Raw genomic sequence first — 24,221 nt, 5'->3', positions numbered from 1 at the left:
TTTCTGCAAGTTGTCAATCTCAGTTCTTTCTACTCCGTGATAAGAGGAATTATTTTTCTTTTAGGCCTGCCTTGCAGCATTATTGAACTTATTATGGTCTTCCAAATGTAACTGGACAAGAATAGAAAGATCATTCTTACTCTGTGTATTGAGATTTCTCCCTTCGTACGTTGATGTCTGTCTGATTCCATCCAGAACAACAACTCTCCTCCTTTCTTTTTGCTCTACGTTCCTGTCCAATCAGTCGATATCAGCATTAATTGATCTGTTGGCAACGACAGCGGCCACTGCAGAGCAGTAATTCTTTATGTGGCAGTTCCTGCCTCCTTCAGGGAAGAGTAAATTAAAGCTGACACCATCTATCAGGCCTAGAAACTACAGTTAAGGACCACAATGAGGAAAGTGAGAAGGAGTAGATTTTCAAAAAGAACTGGAGGTGGGTGAGAGATGGAACTAACTGTGGGGATACTTCTGTGTAATTTTCTCTGAAATGTTGCGACAGGCTCGTCAGGGGGCGTGATGAAACGTGCTTCCTATAATTTGATTGCTGGACAGTTTAAAGCAAACACCATTAAAAAAATCCCTGTCAATGTTTAAGATTTTCACTAGGAGAATCTTCAGCTTTTGTGTTTCTAAACGCTCACCTTGCCTATCGTTTGCGAGTTGGCGAGACTCTCGGAGAGGCGAGGGTAGGTGTAGGAACTGTATGGGTGGGCCTGAGGAGGGTTCCTCAAAGCCCCACTGGCAGCATAGGGAACATTTTGCTCCTGCAACCCGGATCCTGACCGAGATCGCTGCCTGATAGCTGGTGTCGGGCTCGTCTGGGTCACGTAGGAGCTCTTGGGTCTCTTGTCATATTCGTCCCGCAAGCCGCCGTAGCTCCACTCGCTGTCCGGGTAGTTGATCTGCTCGCTGTGAAGAGAGGCCCGGGAAGGCGTGCCGACTGAAGTGTCCCGGTAGTCCTGACTGGACGAGCCCCCAACTGACGCTCGGTAGTAGCTGCTGGAGCCCACTCCGCTACCGACTGTGGAGGCCACCTCATCGGCCGAGCGCCCTTTGCTCTCCAAATAGGTGTGGTAGTCCGGCGGGAGCTTCCCGTAGTCTGATTTGTGAGGCATGGCGTCAGGGTAGAAGGGGCTGCGGATAGGGTGGGAATGGCCATTCTGTTTGGTGAACCGGTAATGCCTCCCAACAGCCCAGTCTCCATCTATGGAGAAGCTTGGCTTCCCAGCTTCCAGGGAAAAGTCCCTGCTGGAGGTATCCAGATCGCACGAGTAGCGGGAGTAGTAGTGGTTGAATCCATTCTCCTCTAGAGCGGCGAGATGACCACTGCCTATCGGCTTGGAGCTGATTCCAGCCTGCTGGACGCCTGGTGGGCTCTCTTTGCGCAGGGAGTTGGAGCGTGTCACTGAAATGTTGTCAAACTCCTCTAGCAGGCCGTTAATAGATGCATCTTTGGGTGGCCGGTTCCCTCGAACAATGGTCTAAACGAAGAACAAAGACATTTACATTTAACACACAAGAGAGCCTGAAAAATAAAAGCACAGAGGGAGACAGCCATTGGGTTGGTAGATAAAGTTATAATTAATTCATTCCAAGCTGGAAAGTGAATAAAATGAATTGAAATTCTTGTTCAATCAACCTTCGTTACAGCAAACATTTGTCAGGACGGAATTTCAATTCATCTGTATCAGGGCTTTGTAACAAGTATGAAATTAATCATCACTTGCAGTAAATGTCATCTCAAAGAACGGCAGGCATCAGTTTATGGAACCACTAATCGTAAGAAAGAAAAATAAAAAAAAATATATAAAAAAATAGCATGCTAAGAAGTGCATTAAGATAAATGGTGAAATACCTCATGAGCTAAAATAAAAAATAAAAAAGGCTCTGTGGATTAAAGGTGCTAATTCCTGCTCCATTTCCCTCGCAACAGATTAGCTTCATTTCCAGTGGGCTGATCAGGTTACATTAATAATCGTGAAGTGGGGTTTCATGCTTACGAGTCAAATGAGCACACCAACATGCACCTACAAAGAAATGAGTAAGTCAGGGAGAGAGCGGAGAAAGGGCCGACATGCTTGCATCTGCTTCAAAGCGCAGGAAGAGTGCTGCTTATCCCCTCCTACCTTGCTAAGCCTTTTTTACAAGGCTGTGCCGTGAGTCATGTGGGGACGGAAGCTGCAGCCTTGCACCTATGAATGTAATCTGCGTGCATGCATGGTATGTGGGTGTGTGTGTGTGTGTGTGTGTGTGTGTGCCTGTACACCGTTTGTACAGTGAGGATGCTGAGTCTCAGTACTTTCACTTGATGAAAGCAACCTGTTCCCATAATTCTCTCAATTTGTCTCAACATTTCATGAAACAGTATGTCTGAACAACAAATGACAAGGGAATTATTGAGCCGTGGGGATTATTAAAAAATTTTAACCGTTACATCATCTATTGGGAGGTTTTCAGGCTGTGGTGACTCACAAATGTTTTCATACCACTTTAACTTTTTCACATTTTGTTAACTGAAATAAAAGGTAAAAGCATATATGCACTGTTAAAAAAAATCTCTTATATTAGCAAAAAAAACGTTTTTTTGTTGTTGTCTTTTTAAAACTGTGGTTTTCAAAAGTTATTACAAATGAAAATCTTACGGATTTCTATTAAACTCATTTTACTCTGTTACGACTGGCGTCGTCAACTTCATTATGCAAATATGAATGTGCAGGTGTCTGTCTCTGATTGGTTCCCAGAAGACGACGAAGACGTCCAATTGGTGGCCTCCCCCGGGGGTGACGGATATAAAAGCTGCAGACAAGAACTTCCTGCCATCCATCCTCAGCCCATCCCAACCGGTCACACTGTTGGTCTGTTAAAAGTTCTGGAGTTTGTAAGAGTGAGCTGCTGTTTATGTTTGCTTAGTTTTCTCATGTTTTTCTTAGTTAGAGAGGTAAGTTTTTGTCATTTGGTTTATTTACTTTCAGTTAGGTAAGTTTCGGTTAATATTCAGATAATTTCCTTTTGTTTGTCGTTTTCGGCATTATAGCTCACTCTGAAGCCATATGCCCCATTTGTAACATCTTAATCAAAAATACATCTTTTTAAAATAAATAACATTATAAAATGTTCAACTCTGTGTGTTGGCTGCTTAGGATCTGAAGAGGATGGATCCTTCATGTTAGGATCTGGCCTCGCCTAGGCGGGTCGTAACATACTCCAATACCCTTAAATGAAATCCAGTGCCTTCAGGTCACATAATCACAAAATTAGTAAAGATGTTAATGTTCTTTGACGACCCCAGAGATTTATTAGAGAACTTCAGTGAACAAACAGAATGATGAAGACTAAGAAACACACCACACTGGGTGTAGACACAGATGAGGACAAGCTTAAAGTAGGGGTAGGATTATAAAAACAGTATCCCAAAAATGAAACATTTCAAAGAGAACTGTTCAAACTGATACTCAGAAATGCAAAAAGTGTGGCACAAGTGGAAACTTACCATGAAACTGAAACTGACCATGTAGGTTTGGATTTTTTTTCTCCCTTAATAATAAACACATTCATTTAAAAACTGCCTTTAGTGTTTTCTTGTGTTGTCTTTGGTTAATATTTAAATAAATCTGATGTTCTGAAAAAAAATAAGCGTGACAAACATGTATAAAAAACAGGAAAACAGGAATAGGATAGAAATGTCCTCACAATATTCACATTAGTTTGCAGCACTATACTTTCAATTGTGTTTTATCAAACTATTTATTTAACTGTGACTTAAAAATTATATACATGTCACGAGTTTTCCCATTTTTCTTTTTTTGAGTATCTACAACCACACAAAACTTGGTTGTAGATACTCAAAAATCACCGGAATCCCCCAAATCATTTCTCCTCGATGTGATTGCAGCGCAGATTTAAAAGTTCAGCTAACTAAACTACATTGCACTGAGGTTTAATCAACAGAGCTGTCAAAATAATTAGCGTCCTGATTTATGCTTGACATTTCATAATCTTTGAAATGCGCTATCTTTGGAAAGAAAACTTCAACACCAACTTTGAATTTTAAGGAAAGCTGTTTAAGTTTAGCAACCCTAAACTTAAACCAAGTTATATTCCCTTGGACAGCAACCGTAATCTTGCTTACGGTGACAAACCGACCTAAACTGTTGGCATGGATATTTGTCAGTCATTTCCTCTAATGCAGGAGTTTGTTAAACCCAACTCTCAGTGCAGGAGTGTCGCATCAGCAAGTTTTTAACTCTTTGACAGTCACGCAGCTGTCACTCTGTGGCATCTCGTGTCACATGTGCTGAGGCAGAGTGTCAGAAAACCCCAGACGACGATTCCTCAGTAGCATTCTGCTGGCACAGATACTGTAAGTGGTCCTGGCAAACGCACACCGCTCTCCTAGTCTCATTCATCCGTGACAGGACGGTTTCCACAAGAGTCCTGCCGTTAACAAAAGCAGAAATCTTACTCTGAGCTCACAGACTCATGTCTGTCGTATTAACTGCAATGACAAAAACAAAAATAGCAAAAAAAAAACCAAAACAACAGAAAACACTGAGGTTACAATAAGAGTAACTAAGAAATAAATCATAAAGGCATTAAATTACGGAACAATATCAAATAAAAATAAAAATCACTTTTTGAAAATGGAAAATGATTTCAGACAACACAACATTTTTGAATGATCCATAAACAACCCGTAATCTTATTATATCAAATCAGGAAAGTGTTTATGTAGTTGTCGGATAATATCTCAGTATTGATTAGCTCTCAGGTGACTCCTGAAGTGGCGTTTTTGTCTCATTCCACTTCCTTCATGATTAGCCTCTTATTCATCATGAACTCAACTCTGGATTTACTTGGAAACCCTCAAATCTGATCTTTTCCCCACCAGTTCACACACCCTGCCTGCACCCCAGCACGTTGCACAAGCGCTACGTCTGATTTCACTCACAAAGACGTTGTTCAGATCTGGGAATAATTCTACTATTATGTCAGAAATCCAACAGGATTTACAATTTGCTTTGACAGCAATGTAAATCAGTAGTAATGAATTGTGTGTAGCTGGCTAGCAAGGGTATGTTAGCAGTGAGTTATCGCAGTGAAGATGTCCGAGTCTGACTCAAGCTTTTGCCTGACAGAAAAGTCAAGCAAGAAAAAAAGCAAAACATAGACTATACAATTAAATTATCTTGTCAAGACCTTTTAAGATCTGTGATTAACACATTTAAGGCAAACTTACTTTTAAAAAATGGATTTAAGACATTTCAAGGCCTTAATTTCAGATACATAAATTTAAAGCTTTTTAAGGATCATATGCATCAGCAGACAACAATAAGGCTGATGGTATTTTGTACTTTCTCTGGGGTAATATCCACACATAAACTGGTGTTTACATTTAGTAATGCTTACCATGCTCAAATATAAAGGGCTACAGAAAACTAGCAGAGAAGCACATAAAGGTTTCTTAGATCATCCAGATAAGCAAAGAGCAGTGACGTATTAATGAAACAAGAAGCTCATCAGATTTCAGTATCTGACTTGAAATAAGACAATAAATGATAGAAAACTGTACTGCTTTATATGCAAATAACGTGAAATTGTGGTTAAAAGTAAACGGTGTAAACATGAAGACGTCTATTCATGTGTAAAAGTGGTTTAAAGGGGGCTGGAGTTCATCAAGCGTTTTTGTTTGGACGAGACCTCTGGATTGAAAATATCTCTTTTTCAGCATATTTTTCAAAGCTCAAGGTCACTTAACTTTAAAAATGCCCATGGAAGTGTAGTTTTTAGACTATAGGGAGAATTCCTGTGCTTTATTCTTCTAGATAAGAGCCAAACAGGGGATTCAATATTCAGAAGTCATTATTTATCCAACAGAAGTTGTGCTTCCACACACCAGCTCCTCCTTTAGTTTCGTTATTTTTGCAAACCTCGCTCCCCCACTTTAACAGTCCAGTTGTTCTCTTCTGCCTGACGGCTGTAGGCTGCTTGATGCCGTAAACTGCAACCCAAGGTGAAAAGGGCCATAAAAGCAGAGAGTAAAACCTAGCTGCAGGGCGGACGGTCATTAAAACAGGTCACCGAATGGAAATCTATCATGCTGGGTACAGATGTTGCAGGGAGCACACAAGGTAAACACGGGTCTGTAGCTCCACATTATGTAGCAACGCCACAATATGTAATAACGTAGCAAAAATAAAACATATCCTTGAACGCGTTGTGCGATACTTTCTGCAACAAATCCAATAACATCACCACATTTTGCGTTGATTATTACAAAATTCAGAGGGAACTCTTTTTTTTATTTGTTAAGAAATGATCATGTAATAATGTAGCGCATTACGTAGTAAACAATCAAAACCGTTTGTGTTCATCTTAGCCATTATAATGCGATCATATCAATCATGTTGTAGTTTCTATACACATTTAAATCAAAACTTAGGTTGATAAATGCTGAACGTTTGGTCATTTAGTTGCCTTTTCACACTCACAGCCAGAACCCTGGGTGTTAACCTACAAGTCATTCAAGGCAACAAAAAAAATGCACTAAAATCCTTTGAATCTTATGTCAAATATTACAAAATACAGTTTTAATTATGTTTTATTGCATTTTAAAACCAAATTTTACTACGTTATTACATATTGTGGTATTGCTGTATGTGCTACAAGGACTGAAGTCACAAAGGTCAGAGATCAAAAAGTGCTTCTTAAAATTTTGTCACACCAAGAGTCTCACCTCTCGCCTCAACTCTACTTAGGTGAAAATCTCCTAAACGAGGCTCCCGCATCAAGTCACGCTTCTTGAGGATGTTGGTGATTCAGAACTAATTCAATTGGCAAACAAGATCAGGGAGTGCCGGTTATCTCATAAGACATAATCATCCCCATTTGGTTCATAATCAAAAGGGCCGTGTCAAAGGAGCATGACAAGTACGGGCTGGCGAACGGGGGGAGGAAAGAGTCGAGACGAACAAGGCAGGCGACTAAAACCGAGAGGAGGACAGAGGTGCAAAGGCGAGAGGGAGAGACAAGGTTAATTGTGTGCCGAATCACTGTCAAACGGTCGGCATCAAGCTTGGAAATCTTTCCATTAATTTGAATTAAGGGTCTGATATTGGCTCCTGTGCTCGGCTCGCCCTCCCTCCTCCTCCTCCGCCGCCGTCTTCTGTCGTCCTTACAGCTTGGCGAGCCTTGCGCAAAGGGTCGCCTTCAGCGGCGGCGGTGACAGCGGCTATATTTCACCAGCGTGCGCCGTTGGCCTGTCCTTTAGTGATAAGCCGTAATAGATCTACTCTCTCAACTCAGCACGGCCTTTTCACGGGAACGGAAAGGAAAAAGAAGGAAAAATACTGACTTTCTTTAGGAAGGTAATTATACAAAGGGGGGAGATGTTGGAAGAAACTGAGTCAGCTTAAATAATAATAAAAAAAAAGAAAGAAAGTAAGGAAAGGATGGAGATGAGGGGAGGGAGTGACGTAGAAAGAGAGCATGAAAAATGAGGCTCATTGAGAGATAAGAGGGGGATTAACCTTGCTGGTAATGAAGGGAGGGTGTGACGAGAAGATGGGAGGGAGGCAGAGAGGGGGAGATAATTAATGAGCTTGCCCTTCCTGTGACTCCTTCCCAGAACCCGGGTTGGGAGGACGCGCCTGGCTGGCCAGCAGGGTCCCGGGACAGCTGAGGATCCGATCAGCAGAGCTGCTGCTCGGCTCCTCCGCACTGCAGCTTTTGTTTGAGCTTCTAAAACGGTCCAGTCCACTGCTACAAGGTCTGGATGAAGATTCACTCACACCTTGTTCAATTTACTCCAGAGTCTTTCAGCACCACGGAAATGAATACGAGAGGTGAATATTATGAAGCATCCGATTAAAATCTGTTTATGAATGTATATTATTCATTTAGTTTGTTTTACTTTAAAGCATTTACTTTATATTTTCTTACAAACCAGACATGATACAGAAAAACTTTGTGATTGTTTTACTGACACGTGTACTTTTGGGGAAATATTTATTTAATCCAAACTGGAAAAATAGACTTTTTTTATATACTTATTTTCTGTTTTATGGATTGTCTTTCCAACAATAAAGATCCATTCACTTTGCGTCTTTTTTGTCAGGTTGAGCTTAACATTTTGAATTGATATTTTCAAACGTATCTAATTTTATTTATAACTCTGTCTCTTTGTTTTTTGTTAAACTTCTACTAAATAGCTCATTTTTATTCCTATTTATTTTTAACTTTGTGCTCTTGGATGTGATAAATAAATGTGTGGGGGAAACCTTTTGTTTGCTTAAAGAGTTGTAAAGTTGACATTAAGAAGTACTGATCATTCAGTTAGATAACAAACGTTTCCAAAATCACGTCGTTTTTGAACCTAGATTGTAAATTTAATATGTATTAAACATACATCAAATATAAATCCTTGCACTGAAGTAACAGAAGCTGTGATGACTGATACTAGAATAAATATGTACTTTTATCCATACAAATAGTTTTAAAAAAAAGACTCACAAACTAGAATAATTACAATAATAGCAGATGATACATAGCAAAATCAGCTTAAATATTTGCAGCAGTAATCAGGAGGAACAGATTGAGTTATTAAGACTAGTCAGAATCGTCACAATGTACAAACCAAACAGCACTTCAGAGATTACTTTTCCAAAACAAGGAACTTTGTTTAAAAATCCTTAAGCTGCTGTCACATTATTACTCATTTTATTACATAATATTATTGTGTGATAAATCTTTTTTTGTGGTTTTAAAGATTTTAAAAGAGCAACATATTTTATGAAATCAACATCCAGCTGACCATACTCCAGACAAAAGAAATAGTTAATTGCAACATAATTTGATGACCTAGTTCTTACTGCAGTCATTAGGACTGCAGTTTTAAACACGAATCTAAAATAGTAGCTTCCAAACCTAAATACATATATAAGCGCCACAAATCTGTGTAATATTGCGCCTCTAAAATGGATTACAACAATGTCTGTGTTTCGCTTTAATCAGATTCAGTGGCTAGATTTTTTTTTAGCGTGTGATCATGCTCTTAAAGCTCATCACCTACCCCACCTCAAGCCTTTATTTCTGCTTCACACACACACACCCGCACACGCCCACACACACACTGCAGGAACATTGCCCCCTCAGTACACCCACTCCCAACTCTCACAGTCCTGCTGGAGCAGTAGCTGCACACACATTTTCTTTTTTCTTTTTTTTTTTTTGATATTATCTGATGCACTTAAGCACAACGAGTGAACGTTGGTGCAACAAAAATATTCATCCACCACCATCTGCATCTCAACTCTCTGCCTCTCCCTCCCAGCCTTTGTGTATTAAACCCAACACAGGCACAAATCTGTGGCTCTCTGTCACGACTCAGGCTGCAGAGGAAAAAAACAAAGAAAGAAAGAAAGAAAGAAAGAAAGGAAGGAAGAAAAGGCACGCATGGGGTTTTACTCATACACAAACAATGCTAGTGTGCTACTATGCTGTGCTCTTCCTGCAGTGAACTATCCTACTGCACCAGTGACCGTTTTATGATGCTCATTGACTGCTTTATGACTAAAATGATATCAGAAAGAAAATGTACGGGAGCAGACATATTACACTGCTGATTAAGAGCTATACAAGATAAACCTGTGATTATACATAAACAGAAGAAAAATCATGTCAGAAGCAAATTTCTATTAGACTTTAAGTAGTTTTAGATAATAAAATGCCTCTTATGCATGACTTGACAAAAGACATGAGATTAAGATGAAAACTTGACTCATTTCAAAAGATTTAAGATGTACTCTACCTCCCTCTGCTGAACAGAAATTGTACTGCAACATGCTGCAAAAACCCACATTTCTATACCTTATACTTTCTTTTCTCAAGGGAATAAAATGCTGACCATTGTCATCTTAGAAGCTTGCATATTAAAATATAATACAGAAGTTTTTCTTATACTACTCCACAATTCTTATTTTTACATAACTTGGTGCTAGTGACCTTTACTCAAGAGTAAAACAGATAGGAAATGGTCAAATAGAACAGGGGTGAGACATGTATCAAAGGTCACAAGGTCAGGAATTGAACCCAAAACAACTACCGTACATGGAAAGTTTTAAACTCTGGAAGTGGGGCTGCTGCTGCACCTTGTGATGCCCCACTATTTCCCTCTTTGCTTTGGAAATGTCTAAATAAATACATTTATTCAAAACAAAAATATTGTCATTAAATGTAAAAAACAGACGTCAAGTTTAGCAAGCAGAACTCTAAAAAATACACTTTAAACCATCCTGGTTCTTCAAGAGATGTGAAAGTTTATACCGATTTCTCCCAATGTTGATAGTTTTCAGGAAAAAATAAATCTGTTTTAATTTTTATATAGCTATAGCGCTTATTCTTTTACCTAAAGTCAAGGGAAAGTAACATGTTTTCTGTTGTTAAACGTTTTTGAAGGTAAAATAAGATAAAAGCGGAGGATTTTTTTTATATTTCTGATCATCAGCAAACAAACCAGAGAAGTTTACCAAATATAAATCAAAAGTCTTTTTAAACGTTTAAAAGGCAAAATTACAGACGGTAGATTGGGCTATTTGACCCTTTACTCGATGTATTGTGTTTTGCTGCCCTCTGCTGGTCAGGCGCAGTATTTCCTTAATAATTGTTTGCCCGGATTGAAGTCACGACGCCTCTCCACTCGTTAAAATCCCAGGTTTTTGTAATGCAACACAAGATCTTGAATCACTTCCAGTCTTTTCCCACAGACACACACATTCTGTTGAATTCAAATAAAAACATAATATACTAAAGTAAAAGTTAAAAGCTGAAAAAAATAGGGTGAAATAACTTTACTGACAAAGGAACATAGTACAGCCAGAATTCTGGAGCTCATGTCTTACATTAAAATTATTAATAAAAGTCCTAATCCAGACCTCAAAGCCCAGTAAAATAGAGACGTTGGATCACAATACTGCCTGTAATACATTGAAAGAGACTTACAAAGTCAGATTTCTTGAAATGTTATTACCCAACACACAGAAGAGGCTTTAGCTACATGTTCATGATTAATGATTAAAAGGCTTCGAGCTGCTGACCCGTTTCCCCAGGCCGCGCCGCTAACAGCTAGCGGCTAGCTGTTAGCTACAATACTAAACAACCTCCGTCATCCTGCTGTAAACCAAACACTTCTAACAGATAGGTTTAACTAAAAGAGAAGGCTACAAAGCTGAGTAAAAGTATATGTTTGAAAAATAATCATAAACAAAAGAAATAAACAGCGACCTCTTGTGTTTAAAGAAAGGGTTTACGAGAGAGCTTCACCTGCTCTCTTAAACCAGGGGTGCAGTGTTTTCGTGGTACAACTTCACGTAAAATTTCTAAGAATTGTGGATAATATCAAATGTCTTCTAAAAATAAATCGTCCAGAATAAAGAATGTGTTGCTATGCACTTTGTTAATTTTGGCTAATATTTTGTTGGTGGGTCACGTCATGAACAAAGCAGAAACAGAAAAAGAGCTAACTAGCTAGCAGCACACCAGTATTGCAGGAACTTTTACAGGCTGCTTAGACCTGAAAAGGTCAATGTTCTGACAATTTAACTAAAAGCAATATGTGAAATTACAGGTAACATTTATTTATTAATTCACTAAAGTATGATTCAGAGGTTCAATTTTACTGTTTATGCCTCTTTCATCATCTTTGTCTCAACACATTTATCGTGCTTTACATCTTCTACATCCATCTTTGGTTGCAGGATGTGGGATTTGCTCACACTTAATCAGAAAATAGATAGATTTCATGCAGTAATCCTCTTATATATTATAGTTTGGACAGAGAATACTATATGTATCATGCTGCTGGAAGCTGAGCCTGTTTCCTCCAGCTATATGATTCATGCTATGCCCAGATCTCCATCGCTGGCCGTTTAGAGGAGCGTGACCCGGTCCCCTTTGACCTCAGTCGGGCAGTGGCTCAGCTACAAGGCTAGGGTGAACAAGTCGCACAGAGGGCAGCGGCTGGAACCACCAGCGATTTCCAGCAAACAGGATTAGGGGAAAAAGCAAAATAAAACCCAAACACAGAGTAAAACCAAATCCTGCTTTAGTTCATCACTGCAGCAAATCTCAGCTACGAGTCGTTTGATCTGGTCGTCTGAGCACAAGCAGACTCAGACTGCACAGCCTTCAGAAATTACTAGAAATAATAGCCAAGAAATTCATCTGCTGTGACAGTATGAGCATGTGTATGATCCCAATGAGTCAGAGAGATTATCCTTCTCTGAGGAGGCTCTGAGTGTGTTACTGTCAGAGAAAGTTTTAGATCTAAAAGTGGGAGAGGAAGAAGAAAGCTGGAAGGGAGAGGTGGGGATCAAACCGTCTGTCCTGCACTTATCTTCTTGTCAACTTAGAGACAGATAAACAGACAGCTGCCCAAAGATTAATTACACAGCAGAGCTCATTAATCTGAATCCTGTCAGCCCCTACAGAAAACCGTCACCCGCTTCTCAGCTTCAACTCTGTTTCCCGACTATCACATAACAGTTTTACACACATGTACATAGAGTCATATTTTACTCTCATGGTCGGAAATCTAAAAAATAAACGAATAAATAATCCACTCAAAAACAAAATAACCTGTACTCCTTACTGTTTTTTGCTCATCTGAACCAACAAATTTTCACTCAGAGACATGCAGTTACTGCTAATGTCTGATAGGGGGCAATAAAGCACTGAGCTTGACTCTACTGACAAGAGAAGAAGAAAATAATCAAAAGGAAAGAATAAAGTTATTTTGCTTGATGCCAACAAGGGCAGTTTTTGTATGACGGTGTGTTAGGGTCATTATAGATAGAAAAAAATAAGGAGGAGTAAATTTCCAGCAAAAAATTCTGAAATTTTGAGATTAATCTGAGATTTTCTAGAAATGACTTGGAAATTTCAGTTTTGAAAAGTTGAAAAATTTTGTTGAAAAAAAATCGAAAGTCTTTAGATTAATCTCAGAAATGTCATTAATACTCTGAAATATTGGGTAATAGAATGAACTGGGCACAAATGAAATATAATATAATATGTATTAACATAATTCTTAATTTTAAATACATAAATAAAACGCATGACTGTTTTACTTTTGTCTTCCAACAGATAAACTTAAAATACGTACCTGGGAATATGCAATTTGTAGATTCTTCTCTTACTATGATTTTTTTTTATTAATATTTTTAATATTTCGCCCAACTGCAGTGCAGTTTTTAAAAAATGTTATTTTATGATTCAATGCTCTAACAAAAAATACTTTGTAGCTAGACACCATACAATCACCTGTTGTTTATTCATAACCAGAATATTGTCCGTTTCCTGCAAGACCGCAAACATGCGTCATTAAAAAAAGAGAGGAAGCTGGGTTTTGTTTTTTGTATTTTCAAATCCAAAAAATCCCAGACTTCTTAAGTTGCTTCTCTTCAAATCAAACATTTCAACATGGGTTCATTCCTGCTTTACACAACCCGAATACGTTTTATCCCGATCCAGCAACCTGCTGCACTCATGCTGTCAAAGCTGCACCAATCTAACGTGAAAGAGAGCGCAGATAAACTGTAGGTTTTTGCAAGAAGAAATACATCTATGCAACAGAAGTTAGTCAACTGGTCAACGTTTAAGTCTTCTACATTTCAAGATCAGGAGCTGCACTTTGCGGCGTGGCCACATGAGGATACCACAGGTTCGGCCATTAAAAGCTGCCTTTCACCGAGCTGTCTGAGCAGCTGCCGTCATGCGTTCAAGAGGATTAGCAGTTACTTTGCAGTTTCTCATCAAAAAAAATGTGGGCTGCTCTGTAAAGCCGCTACCAAATTGCAGCTCTTAAACTCTGACACATCATCTTAAGCAACACTTCCGCTTGTTTAAAATTCACCGCCTCAGTGCCCTTCCAAAAAGTCTACACTGAGACATTGAGGGACGGCATTAATGCCAAGACAGTTTGAGCTCCCCTGGCAAAGTGCAGCGCACGTCGCTGAAAGCCAAACCTCGCTGCCAACTTTGGCTCTGAAGACTCTGTGAAGGCAATTTTAAATGTTTTATTTTATTTTATTTTTTTTGGTACAATGTGACCATGAGTGGCAGACGCGCGTCAACACTAAGAGACGGAGCAGAAGAAGAGGAGGAGGAAGAGACGGGTGGGGAGAAGCGGAGAAAGGAACAAGCGAGGTTTAAATCAACGCCATCCACTGCGACTCGGTGCCAAGCAAGACAGATGCTCCGACACATCAATCAGGAGTTATTTTCCTTCTTCTAGCCTATTTCTGCTATGACCAATTTAATCCCAGATCAATGCGAGCGGGGAAAGTGATACATAGGGAGACCAAATCGAATAAAAGGTGAAATGAAACGCACGTTGATCACAAACCCCTTAAGTTCGGTCAAATAAAACGTTCAGTGGCTGAAAGAGTCGGTGTGTTTGACAGATCTGGAGCAAAGTACCAAAAATTACATTCTTATGTAAAGCGCTGGTCACATTCCTCGGCTCCTCTGGTAAAGATGTAAAAATAAATAAATGAATAATAAGCTCATAGTCTAGTGCAGCAGCATAAAATAAACAAAAAAAAAAAAAACATTATGCGGCTGAAAGACCCAGAGATTACCCATTTCCAGTTGTCTGACAGAGACAGGCAGATGTTTTATTTAAAACATCTTCATTTGTTTCAAAGAGCCAATGACTCCAACAATGTTCCCCAGTAATCTGTTAATTAAATGTACTAACTTTTTATGTTATTCTTTAAAATACAATAATTTGCACCTGTTTATATTTTTGTATGCGTGATTACATTAACTGTTACTAAATGTGGCTAGTGCTGTGTTCAAGAAAAAAAGTTATTTATTTATTTATTTTTAAATCAAACTTTGCATCAAGATGTATTAGGAGATTCTGGACTTCCTTCACCTCTCTCTATTCTCATTCAGGACAGACTACCATCTTGGAGCTCTCCCGATGTTTGCAACACAGACTCCAATAAAACGCTTAGCAGATGTCCACACATCAGTGACTTCATTCTTCCTTCCTTATTCAGTAGGGACAAAGGTTTGCATTTTCACCTCTGAAGCAAGAACTGGGTGACCCTCGGAAATCAGGAAGGCTATTTTTAGAAGCTGCCCTTCTCTAGCCATACGCAGATCTGCGCCGCTTTTGCTCTGGGCACAAACCTGCACTGCATCACGAAACACAAGAACAAGAAACGCCAAGATGAAGCGCGACATTTGTGTTCAACCAGTCTAACGTGTAACTATAAAAAAAAAAAAAAAAAAACCTTTTGAAGCAAATGCAAATAAAAACTTTCACCATTGTAGCTACCGTTTGGCTTGAGGTGTGCACGTACCTGCTAGCAGTAAGCACCTGTTGCACACAAAGCTATGTATAGCCTCCACGCCTACATGCAGTTTGGAATTGGAGGAAATATGGCACGTCAAACAGCCCACCTGTAGCTGCCTGTGAACCCGGCGCTTTAACACTGCTGCCTCTTCGGTCTTCATCCTTCCTTCGACTTGTCCTCGTCTCGAACCTTAAAGCTTCGCCAGACCTCCACTGCTCCCCTCAACCACTGAGTCCTCCTGCATGCCACAGCCCCAAAAAACTGCCACCACTGGTCCACCTGCCCTAATAAGTCCCCAAGCCTCTCTGCAGCTGCATGACCTTACTGTAAACTGGGCTCCAAGCCCACTGAAACTATCTGCTGAGGAACCTAATGATCAAGTTTCGCCTCTCCATAACCTGCCAGTAAACTGGTGGGGGAAGCTGGACGACTGACCCACTGACATTTAGAGCAGAACCAAGTATACCTTCAAATGTCGAGCTAACTGACTATTAGTTGTGGAATATTCTAGACATTTGTTATCAGTCATATGATGTGGTTTTGAAAACGGTTGTGCAATAAGCATTAAGACAGTCGACAAAATGGCAAATAGTAGACCCAACAGGTAAGAAAAGCTAAATTCAGGCACGGACTCGGCCACAAATCATTTTTAAAAGCCTTGGTTGTGAGATCATCAATAAGGAAATGACTTGTTTCTTTCATACTTTGACTGAGGGCACATTGTTAAAATAAAACAGACAACAATATGTCACCTAAACAAGATCTTCTGCAAATTTACCTCAAAATTCTGCATTCAAGTGCATATTTCTGCCGTGATGCAAGTCAAGATATTTTCAGTGGAGCTATAATGGGTCTTACTGCAGCAAGCTGCTCAGTTCCCTAAAATATCCCCACCACCTACACTCTACCTGCGCTACATGTAAACTTACAGCTCAGATATCTGGGGAGTAGCAGCAGATTGTTTAAAAACATAAAGAGATTGCAAATAGAGTAGGGAAATATAAGGAAAAAGCAGGCGTCCGTAAGGAAATCAAGTCAGCACTTCCAGGAGACAGTCTCTGTCTTGATGTGTTAAACTAAGAATAACTTTTTATTTTCTACTACAAGAAAAAAATCCGTGTGTATCGTCGACAATCGGTCTCATTCCTTCATCATCATCATCAGAGCTACGCAGCATCAGCTGAGAATACCGCCTCATTCAGCTGTTTCAACATGACCTCCAAAGAAAATTACCTGTTATGATCTCGTTCCAAGTCTGAAAGCACAGCTTTCACATACTCACAATGACATTACTGCAAATCAAAAATGCTAGATAATATACTGGACACACTGCATTTCTCTAAAGGTCTACATCTACAATTAATTATAGACAAAACGCTAGACTATAAGGACTATTTAAAATACTTTTTTTTATAATTTTATACTATGGTTCTTAACGACAAGCTGAACTGATCTGCTAAAACTGGCATCAGCAGGTTGAAACTTCAAACAGAATAAGTTTTAAAAAATAAGTAAGATAATCCTCATTGGTACATCTTGAGGTCTGAGAGGATTTTAACTGGTTTGGTAAAATTTAAAGATTTATTTAAACGTGACTAGTCAGTTGTATTAAACTGATTACCCATCTTTCAGTCTCTTAAGTCAATGTTTTTCAACCCTAGTCCTCGAGACAAAGCGCCCTGTATACTTTTGATGTTTGCCTGATTCAGATGATTGCAGTTCAGCATAAAGCCTGTTAACCAGCCATCAATTCAAATCAAGTGCGCAGAAGCAGGAAAACGTCTATAAAATTAAAAAAAAGCAGGGTAGTGTGTCTTGAGGGCCAGGGTTGGGAAACACCGGCTTAAATGACCAAAGAAATGTAATACAGGCTCAATGTTGAGGAAACATGAGATATCAGGGTCCGGCAGATAGCATTAACAAGCCAATAGCCCTAAATATCCATTCAGGCATGCACAAACACATCAGTCTACCAGCACAGACAAACACTAACACAGATGTCAATGTGGTAAATGCCTCATCAGCTCCAAAGGAGCCTGCGATTTACACGTGTCAAAGCCAAAGTGTAACACAAACCTGATATTGATATAAGACACTGCTCTCCACCTGCAGTGCTAATGAATGCAACAACTTAACGCAGCTACCTACGCACACACTACAGTGCTGTTCCTTTAACGATTTCAAATGTTAATATCCGGCAAAGATCATGTTGAGGTCTTTAATTAATGATTTTATTTACCAAGAAGAAAAAAACCTGACCGGCTTGACCTTATGTGGAAAAAGCAATTCCCCTCCCGTGTTATTACCTCAGAAATTAAATGTTTTTGACAGCATTTATTTGTTCAGTTTCACGAGCTATAACTAGGCATAATTTTACTGCCAGGCTGAAGAATCAAGCAACACAATAATTAACATTTATAACAATGGAATGGACTACCAAGCTATTTCTAAGGTGTTAGGAAGCGTTTGCACCAAATTGAGAGCTGTAATGCACATACAGAATGAAAACTGGCACACTTGGAAGCTCTCCCAGGAGTAGACGGCTAACCAGAACCATTTTTAGTGCCCATCAACGACTTATAGGTGGTCAGAGAACAATGAATTCTCTGAAGTTCTCCCTTGCTAGTGAGATCAGCGTCTATGGTTTAACAAACAAACTTTGAAATCAATATAGCCAAACATTTTGCTCTCCACCAGAAAGTCCTGATGCAAAAGTGTGTGGACATCTGCTTCAGACCGAACCCAGGTTAAGAACCACTGTTTTAGAGTGTCCTAATCAAAGGCAAGGCTGAAATACAATGAAATGCTGTGTGGTATTACCTTAAAAATGTTGTCCATTCGCAAAACTCTTCCAATATAACTAAATTAAATCAAGGAGTTGGACAAGATTACTCCACAGTGACGTAAAACAATTATTGCTGGTTAATCACAAACTCTTGATGGCACTAAATATTGACTTGCGGGGCAATCTCCTTCTCACATAAGGCCAAGTTAGTTTGGCTATCTTCTCACTTCTAAAACAAAATCATGCTTTGAAACAACTTTGTGTTTTTCCTCTGGTTATCTTTGTCTGACATTAAGTGTGACAAAAAAATAACAAAAGCAAAACGGAAAAAAAAAACTTCCTCACAGCACTTTGTGTTCAACACCAAATCACATTACGCAGTAAAGTTTTTTTTGTTTGTTTTTTGCACTAACTAAACATTTGCTGACACTTTTGGAGACACACGGAGACGTTGCTAAGGCATTTTGTCAGACTATAGCGTTCTGGATTGCGGGAGGCTGGATGAGGCCTTTAAACGATACAAATTATCAACTGAGGTGAGCAGCCCGGCGACAAAAACTACAAACCTGCGAATAAACAACGAGCGAGCGAGCCTGAGGCCACACTGGCCGTGTTTACATGCTCATTAGATATCGTCTAAAAGTAGCATCTACACGCCGACAGGTTAACATCTCCGGAGGTGTGCCAGACTTGAGGCGGCGTTATTCACGCCCTCCTGGGGTGGGCATTAAACACTTTCACACACAGCCGTCGTAGAAAGAGCTGGAGCCGGGGGCAAAGGGGGTAAGAGGCGAGTCTGCCTCGAAGAACAAGCTAGCATTAAGTGTCACAGCATCCAGGAGAGGAAGGTATGAGCCACTATAAATAACAGATCCCATCTTGGAAGCCATGGTCACACACACACACACACGCATACACACCCCCACACACACACACTATACCAGTACTGACTTCCTGAAAACTGACCGTACATCTAATACAACAAATCTCGAAAATATAGATCAAAAATGAATCTTCCAGATGGATGAAAATGTACCTTCTTGCTTCAAACCAGTACACTGACCACACAAATCTGTTGGTTTCCATATGTGTGAGGAAGAGCAGGTGGTTATAGATGCGAGCGACCCAGATATAATATTTTAAGGGTGAAAATCTGTCAAACCAACAGAATAAAATCCAACCATGAAGACATTAAACTGAAGATTAAGTATTTTTGATGCCTCCTGAGAGATTGCATTTATGTCCCCCTTGTTTACAATTCTGAAATGAAAAATGTAAAAAAAAAAAAAAAAAAAAGTTGGGAAACTGAATAAATCAATAATTATTACTTATAAAAAGAATAACCTTGGTAAATCTCACAGCTTGTAAATTATTTTGTTATTTTCCTCTGACCATTTCCTCCACCCAACAAATGCATTTTTTCACATTTACTTTTCCTTGTTTCTTGAAGCCTTTATTTTTGGGAGGATCAGAATATTTCTCCAGATTTTCTTTTTATCGTCAGGGCACAATGTGAGCCACATTAAAGCATTCATTTTGCCACTTTTAAAGTCAGTCCACTGAGGGGTTTGTTGATCCCATTGTAGAAATAAATCTGTCATTTTGGTTGGTACTTCTTTAATGATGACATGATGTAATATTTTGTTTCCAGCATTTGCTCTTCTTTTTTTTTTCAGCCATTAGCAAGTTAAGTGAAATTGAATCGCGTAGCCTTCAGACTGTAACAGCCATCAACACATTTGAGTTTCAAAGTATGAAACTCAAACATACAACTCAAACATTTTTATTTAAAACCACAAAAAAAAAATCAACTGTATTTCCAACTGTTGTTAATTTGCGACATATTGATTACAACTTCTATAATAATGTTGACCTTATTTTGTGGTATGAATGCAAAAATATAAAATAACTCACTGCTGAATTTAGTTTTATAAGTAGTTTTTATAATTGTATTTCACACTTTTTTGTTTTTCTTACTTTAACAGAGCAACAAGTAGAAAAAAGGTGAAAGCAAACCTGAAGTCTGCTGGTTAAGAGATAAGTCGCTCCTGGCTTGATAACAGTTTTTAAGCAGCGTTAGTTTAACCATCCAACCAACTGACTACAGATGACAATGAACGCAACAAAGAATAGATATGAATCACATAGAATTTACAGGGTTACTTATAATTACTTCCTGAAAACCAACATGACGTAATAATGACTGATGTAACTGTGAAAAAAATGAAGCATAAATCGCCCTGCAGAACAAAAGCATGAATGAAATATCATTTTTGGGACTACTTCATTATATCAATGTGCGGGACTTGTATTGGGGAGAATAAGGTTGTTTTACCTGGAAGAGAAAAACAAAGTAAGGTAAGTGATAACCTTGAAAACATGTAGAAAGATTTCATCTGTGCATGTTCACTGGCGTCGCTGTTAAATATTGTGGCAGGGAAGGCACGAGTCCCAGCCAGCAACTTATTGCCGCTCTTGTAACTTATGAATGTTATTTATGAGTTTCACAGATGATTGCACACCTGAGCCCCCCCCCAAAAAACAAAACAGTTAAAAAAACACTAATGAAATTCAAGAGGCAAGACTGGGGAATAAATGACAAGTGCAAGGAATATTAAACCACAAATACAGGACAAAGACATCTGTTTGCTGTCTTTTTTGTGCATTGGTTTGGAAAGAGAAAGTTCTGAAGTAATACTCAAGTAAATCTTTTGTCTCAGCTGAATTTTTTATAGTAATTTGATGTACTTTAGTCTCAGCTAAATCAATTGAGATGTGGTTTGACATTATCAGCTGATATTTTTACTCTAAACATCCTAATAAATTATTTTAATGAAGAAATTTTATTTTTGCCTCAGTTGGAGTAATTTGTTTTTGAGAATTTTGGAAATTTCTGATGAGCATTTCTAAATCCAATTCAAAAGCAACTATTTTACGGTGAAAACTGTTGGTCCAGTGTAATTTTACTCCAAATTTTAGAACTGTTGAAAATAAAAAAATAAGCAAAGCAACCCTCTTTTCATGTTTGTCACTATTGAAGCACTGAGGTTTCCACACCAAGACTTTCCATATTTTTCGCAACTAGACATATTTCCTAACCATCCAAATAGCCTTTAGGCGGGGAACATTGTGGTAGCCTTCTTTCAGCCAGCTGACCAGTAGTGCACAGCAACAAGTAAGAAGTAAGGCAGTTATTCATTACCGTGTGGTCCATTCAGCTGGTTAAAACTTCAGTCTCGTCCAGCACTTTCTCTGGAATCTGATTAAAATGACTTTACACAGGAATGACGTTACTTTATCGTGAATTGCTTTACAACTGCAGACGTCCAACTCCCAAATTTACAATGAAGGTGCAAAAAAAAAAACATGATTTATATATATGTGTATTTTTTTTTACTGGATAAAAGAAAAGACAAGTGAGCTCATCCTGAGGCACATTTGAAGTTTAGTAGCTCCAAAGACTTGCAAGTTTTTGCAGAATCTTTTGGACTAGAGATTGAGTCCTGTAGTCTCAGTCTCTAATCCAAAACTAAATCCTTCATTTTGTGAAACAGCTTGGACAACAATTGATGTCTCAGCAAACCATCTGCTTGGAGTAAGCAACGCTTTGCTCTGATTCCATCCTGTTCTTTCGGTTTTAGGGTTAGGGTTAGTGTGATCATCACCTGAAGATGCCGAACAGAAACTAGAGCCTGATTTTTTTAATACTTTTTTTTCCCCCTCCTTTTAGAAATTTGCCGATGGTTTCCTCAACTTGCACACAGTCGTGTGCCGTCACGATCCAGCATGCTAACTGTGTTTTAATGCGTTGGAAACAGCAGAGAAGCAGCGCTAAGGAGGAAAAGAAGAGGACAGGAAATGTCCCTCCGCCCGCCCCAAGCTTGAGTAGCTCAGGTTCAAAGACGACATGAAACGAAGGGTTCCTCTAACTCATGCAAACCCTCCGTGACCCATTTTCTACAGAGCGCTGGCCTCCATCGGAGCAGAATCAGCTGCCATGACAACATGCACTTCACATCACAGCAACCATCGTTATCATCATCATCGTGATTATCTTCATCATCATTTTCAATGGTGCTCTGCAGCAATTGGGAAAACAAAAGGGAAGCATGCCGCCGGAGTTTAAGTCTTATCTTTTCTACGGAGGTTTTCATGCGCAAGACAACACAGGAGGAGTGGGGATGAGTTCTAAGAAAAGACTTTCGGCACAGCGATGCGGTTATGTCATGTGTGGAGTCGTTCTCTGTCTCTTCCCTGTCCCTGCTGACATTCCACCTCCACCTGAAAATGCATGGCAGCAGGCAGCAGGGGAGACACGTGGAAGCAAAACGGCTGAGTTTGGACTGTGTGAAGGTGGCCGTTAGGAAAGGAACAACAAAAGAAATAATAAAAATAAAAGGAGGAGAGGGACAGAGGGGGAGGGGTTGAAAACAGAAAGGAAAGAGGAGGTCATACTTTGGGCAACGGCGTTTCAGACGACCGGACTTTCTGGGGAGATATCTGTGAAGAGAGCAAGAGAATTATTTTTCTTGTTTCCCCCTCTTCAGAGATATCTCCTGTGGCATATTGCTGTTCTCCGTTACTGAATTTTCCCTGAGTTCAGGTGTTCTTCTCAGGAGGACCTGAAAGCGGTTCCTCTAGGACTAATAGACAATGTGCTTCTAAGCAATACGGGCCCCTATATGAGCGTTCAGTTACAAATGACACAAGTGTTTGAAAAGATTTACGTTAGCAGAGAAACTGTGGCTCAATTTAAGCAACAAAACCTTGTTCTGGTGCAACCGACTGAAAGTTGAGCACAAGCATCAAGGTGCAATTTGAGAAATCTTCCCAAGTGTAACGGGGGGGAGGCATAAATAGTCACTGACTGTTTTCAATGGACTGAACGTGTCAAAGTGACGTGTTAAGCGGGACCAATGAACAACAACACATCAGAGGAGACACTCAGAGAGAGGAGAGGAAAACACACGTTCACAGAGGAGTTACACAGACTGAAGAGAAGCATTGGCATGCAAGATGGTTTCACAGGATGGCAGGTTTAAATGCTAAATGGAAGACATAAGTAAATCAGATCAATTCCAGAACATTTATTTAGAGAGGGTTTTTTTTATGTTTTGGGTCAAAAGTCCCACCGGATTTAGTGCTGGGTCGTCTGCCATGTGCAGTGCCTTGCCAAAATACAACCGCAAACTCCTTTAAAACTGAGATTTGATTGTAAAAGGTCAATAAGGTGGCGTATAATTGTGAAGGCTGAAGTAAAACTGCTCAGGAAGCAGAATATTGATATCAACTAGTAATTGGTAGTTTAAAAAATAAGAACAACCAAGCACATGCTTCTACCAACTGCCTTTTGAACATGTTATGTTGACATTACTCTCTTTTTTTGTTGTTGTTGGACTATTTTGCAGTTGCTTTTGTTTTGTTTGTTTTTTTTCATTTAATTATACATGTTTGTTTTTGCTTTCCCAGTTTTGGGAAACTGGTTAGACTTGATGGGAAGATGGGTAGAGGCAATCCTGAAATGGCCCAGTCAATGTCCGGCTCAGACTCAAACTGTGGATCTGTGGCAAGACAAAACTGATGTTCACCAACACTCCACACGTAATCTGACTGAGCTTGAGCTGATATAGGAAGAAGAGTCTTCACCCGGCTTTTCTAATTCTACCACTTTACAATTAAGTGTTTTGCAAGGCACTGTAATGGCAATATCTCACTAAGAGACTTTTGAAAACATCAATAATTTTCTATGAATAGCAGCTCCCTAAATTGAAGAGACAAAAATAGTTTTAGATCAACACAGAGAGGCACGGAAATTGTTTCAGTCAATATCAAATCAAAAATTAAGTTTTCGCAGGGGTTTTGTCACATGTTTTAATAAATATTTGGTTTATCAGTTTTGTTGATCTGTAAATGTGCATCGCATAATGTCAGAGGAAACTAACTAGTGAAGGTTTAAAGCATTAAAATGGGGACAACGCTGCTATAATTTCAGATATTTGATTGGTCATGGTGGCCAGATTGGAGGAGTATCCACTTTGTTTCTCTAATGGAAGAGGGTAACAAGTGGGAAGAGA

General features: G+C 39.3%; 1 protein-coding gene across 4 annotated transcripts in view; it reads right to left on the bottom strand.

The window, feature by feature from the left end:
* pak5 (p21 (RAC1) activated kinase 5) overlaps positions 1-24,221 on the bottom strand; it is a 72,574-nt gene that overhangs the window by 12,632 nt on the left and 35,721 nt on the right. For 2 of the 4 annotated variants that reach the window (XM_023347631.1, XM_023347629.1), the window contains exons 3-4: positions 22,603-22,647; positions 645-1,484 (exon numbers count right to left, since the gene is read on the bottom strand). In XM_023347631.1, coding sequence (XP_023203399.1) covers positions 645-1,484; positions 22,603-22,647 — 885 coding nt within the window. Of the gene's footprint in view, positions 1-644; positions 1,485-15,468; positions 15,635-22,602; positions 22,648-24,221 lie in introns of those variants that run through there. The other 2 variants (XM_023347632.1, XM_023347630.1) reach the window with 2 other exon arrangements.

Source organism: Xiphophorus maculatus, chromosome 15 (assembly GCF_002775205.1).
Source record: "Xiphophorus maculatus strain JP 163 A chromosome 15, X_maculatus-5.0-male, whole genome shotgun sequence".
NCBI lineage: Eukaryota > Metazoa > Chordata > Actinopteri > Cyprinodontiformes > Poeciliidae > Xiphophorus > Xiphophorus maculatus.
The sequence above is the reverse complement of the archived record's forward strand: the minus strand, read 5'-3'. Positions and strand labels throughout refer to the sequence as shown.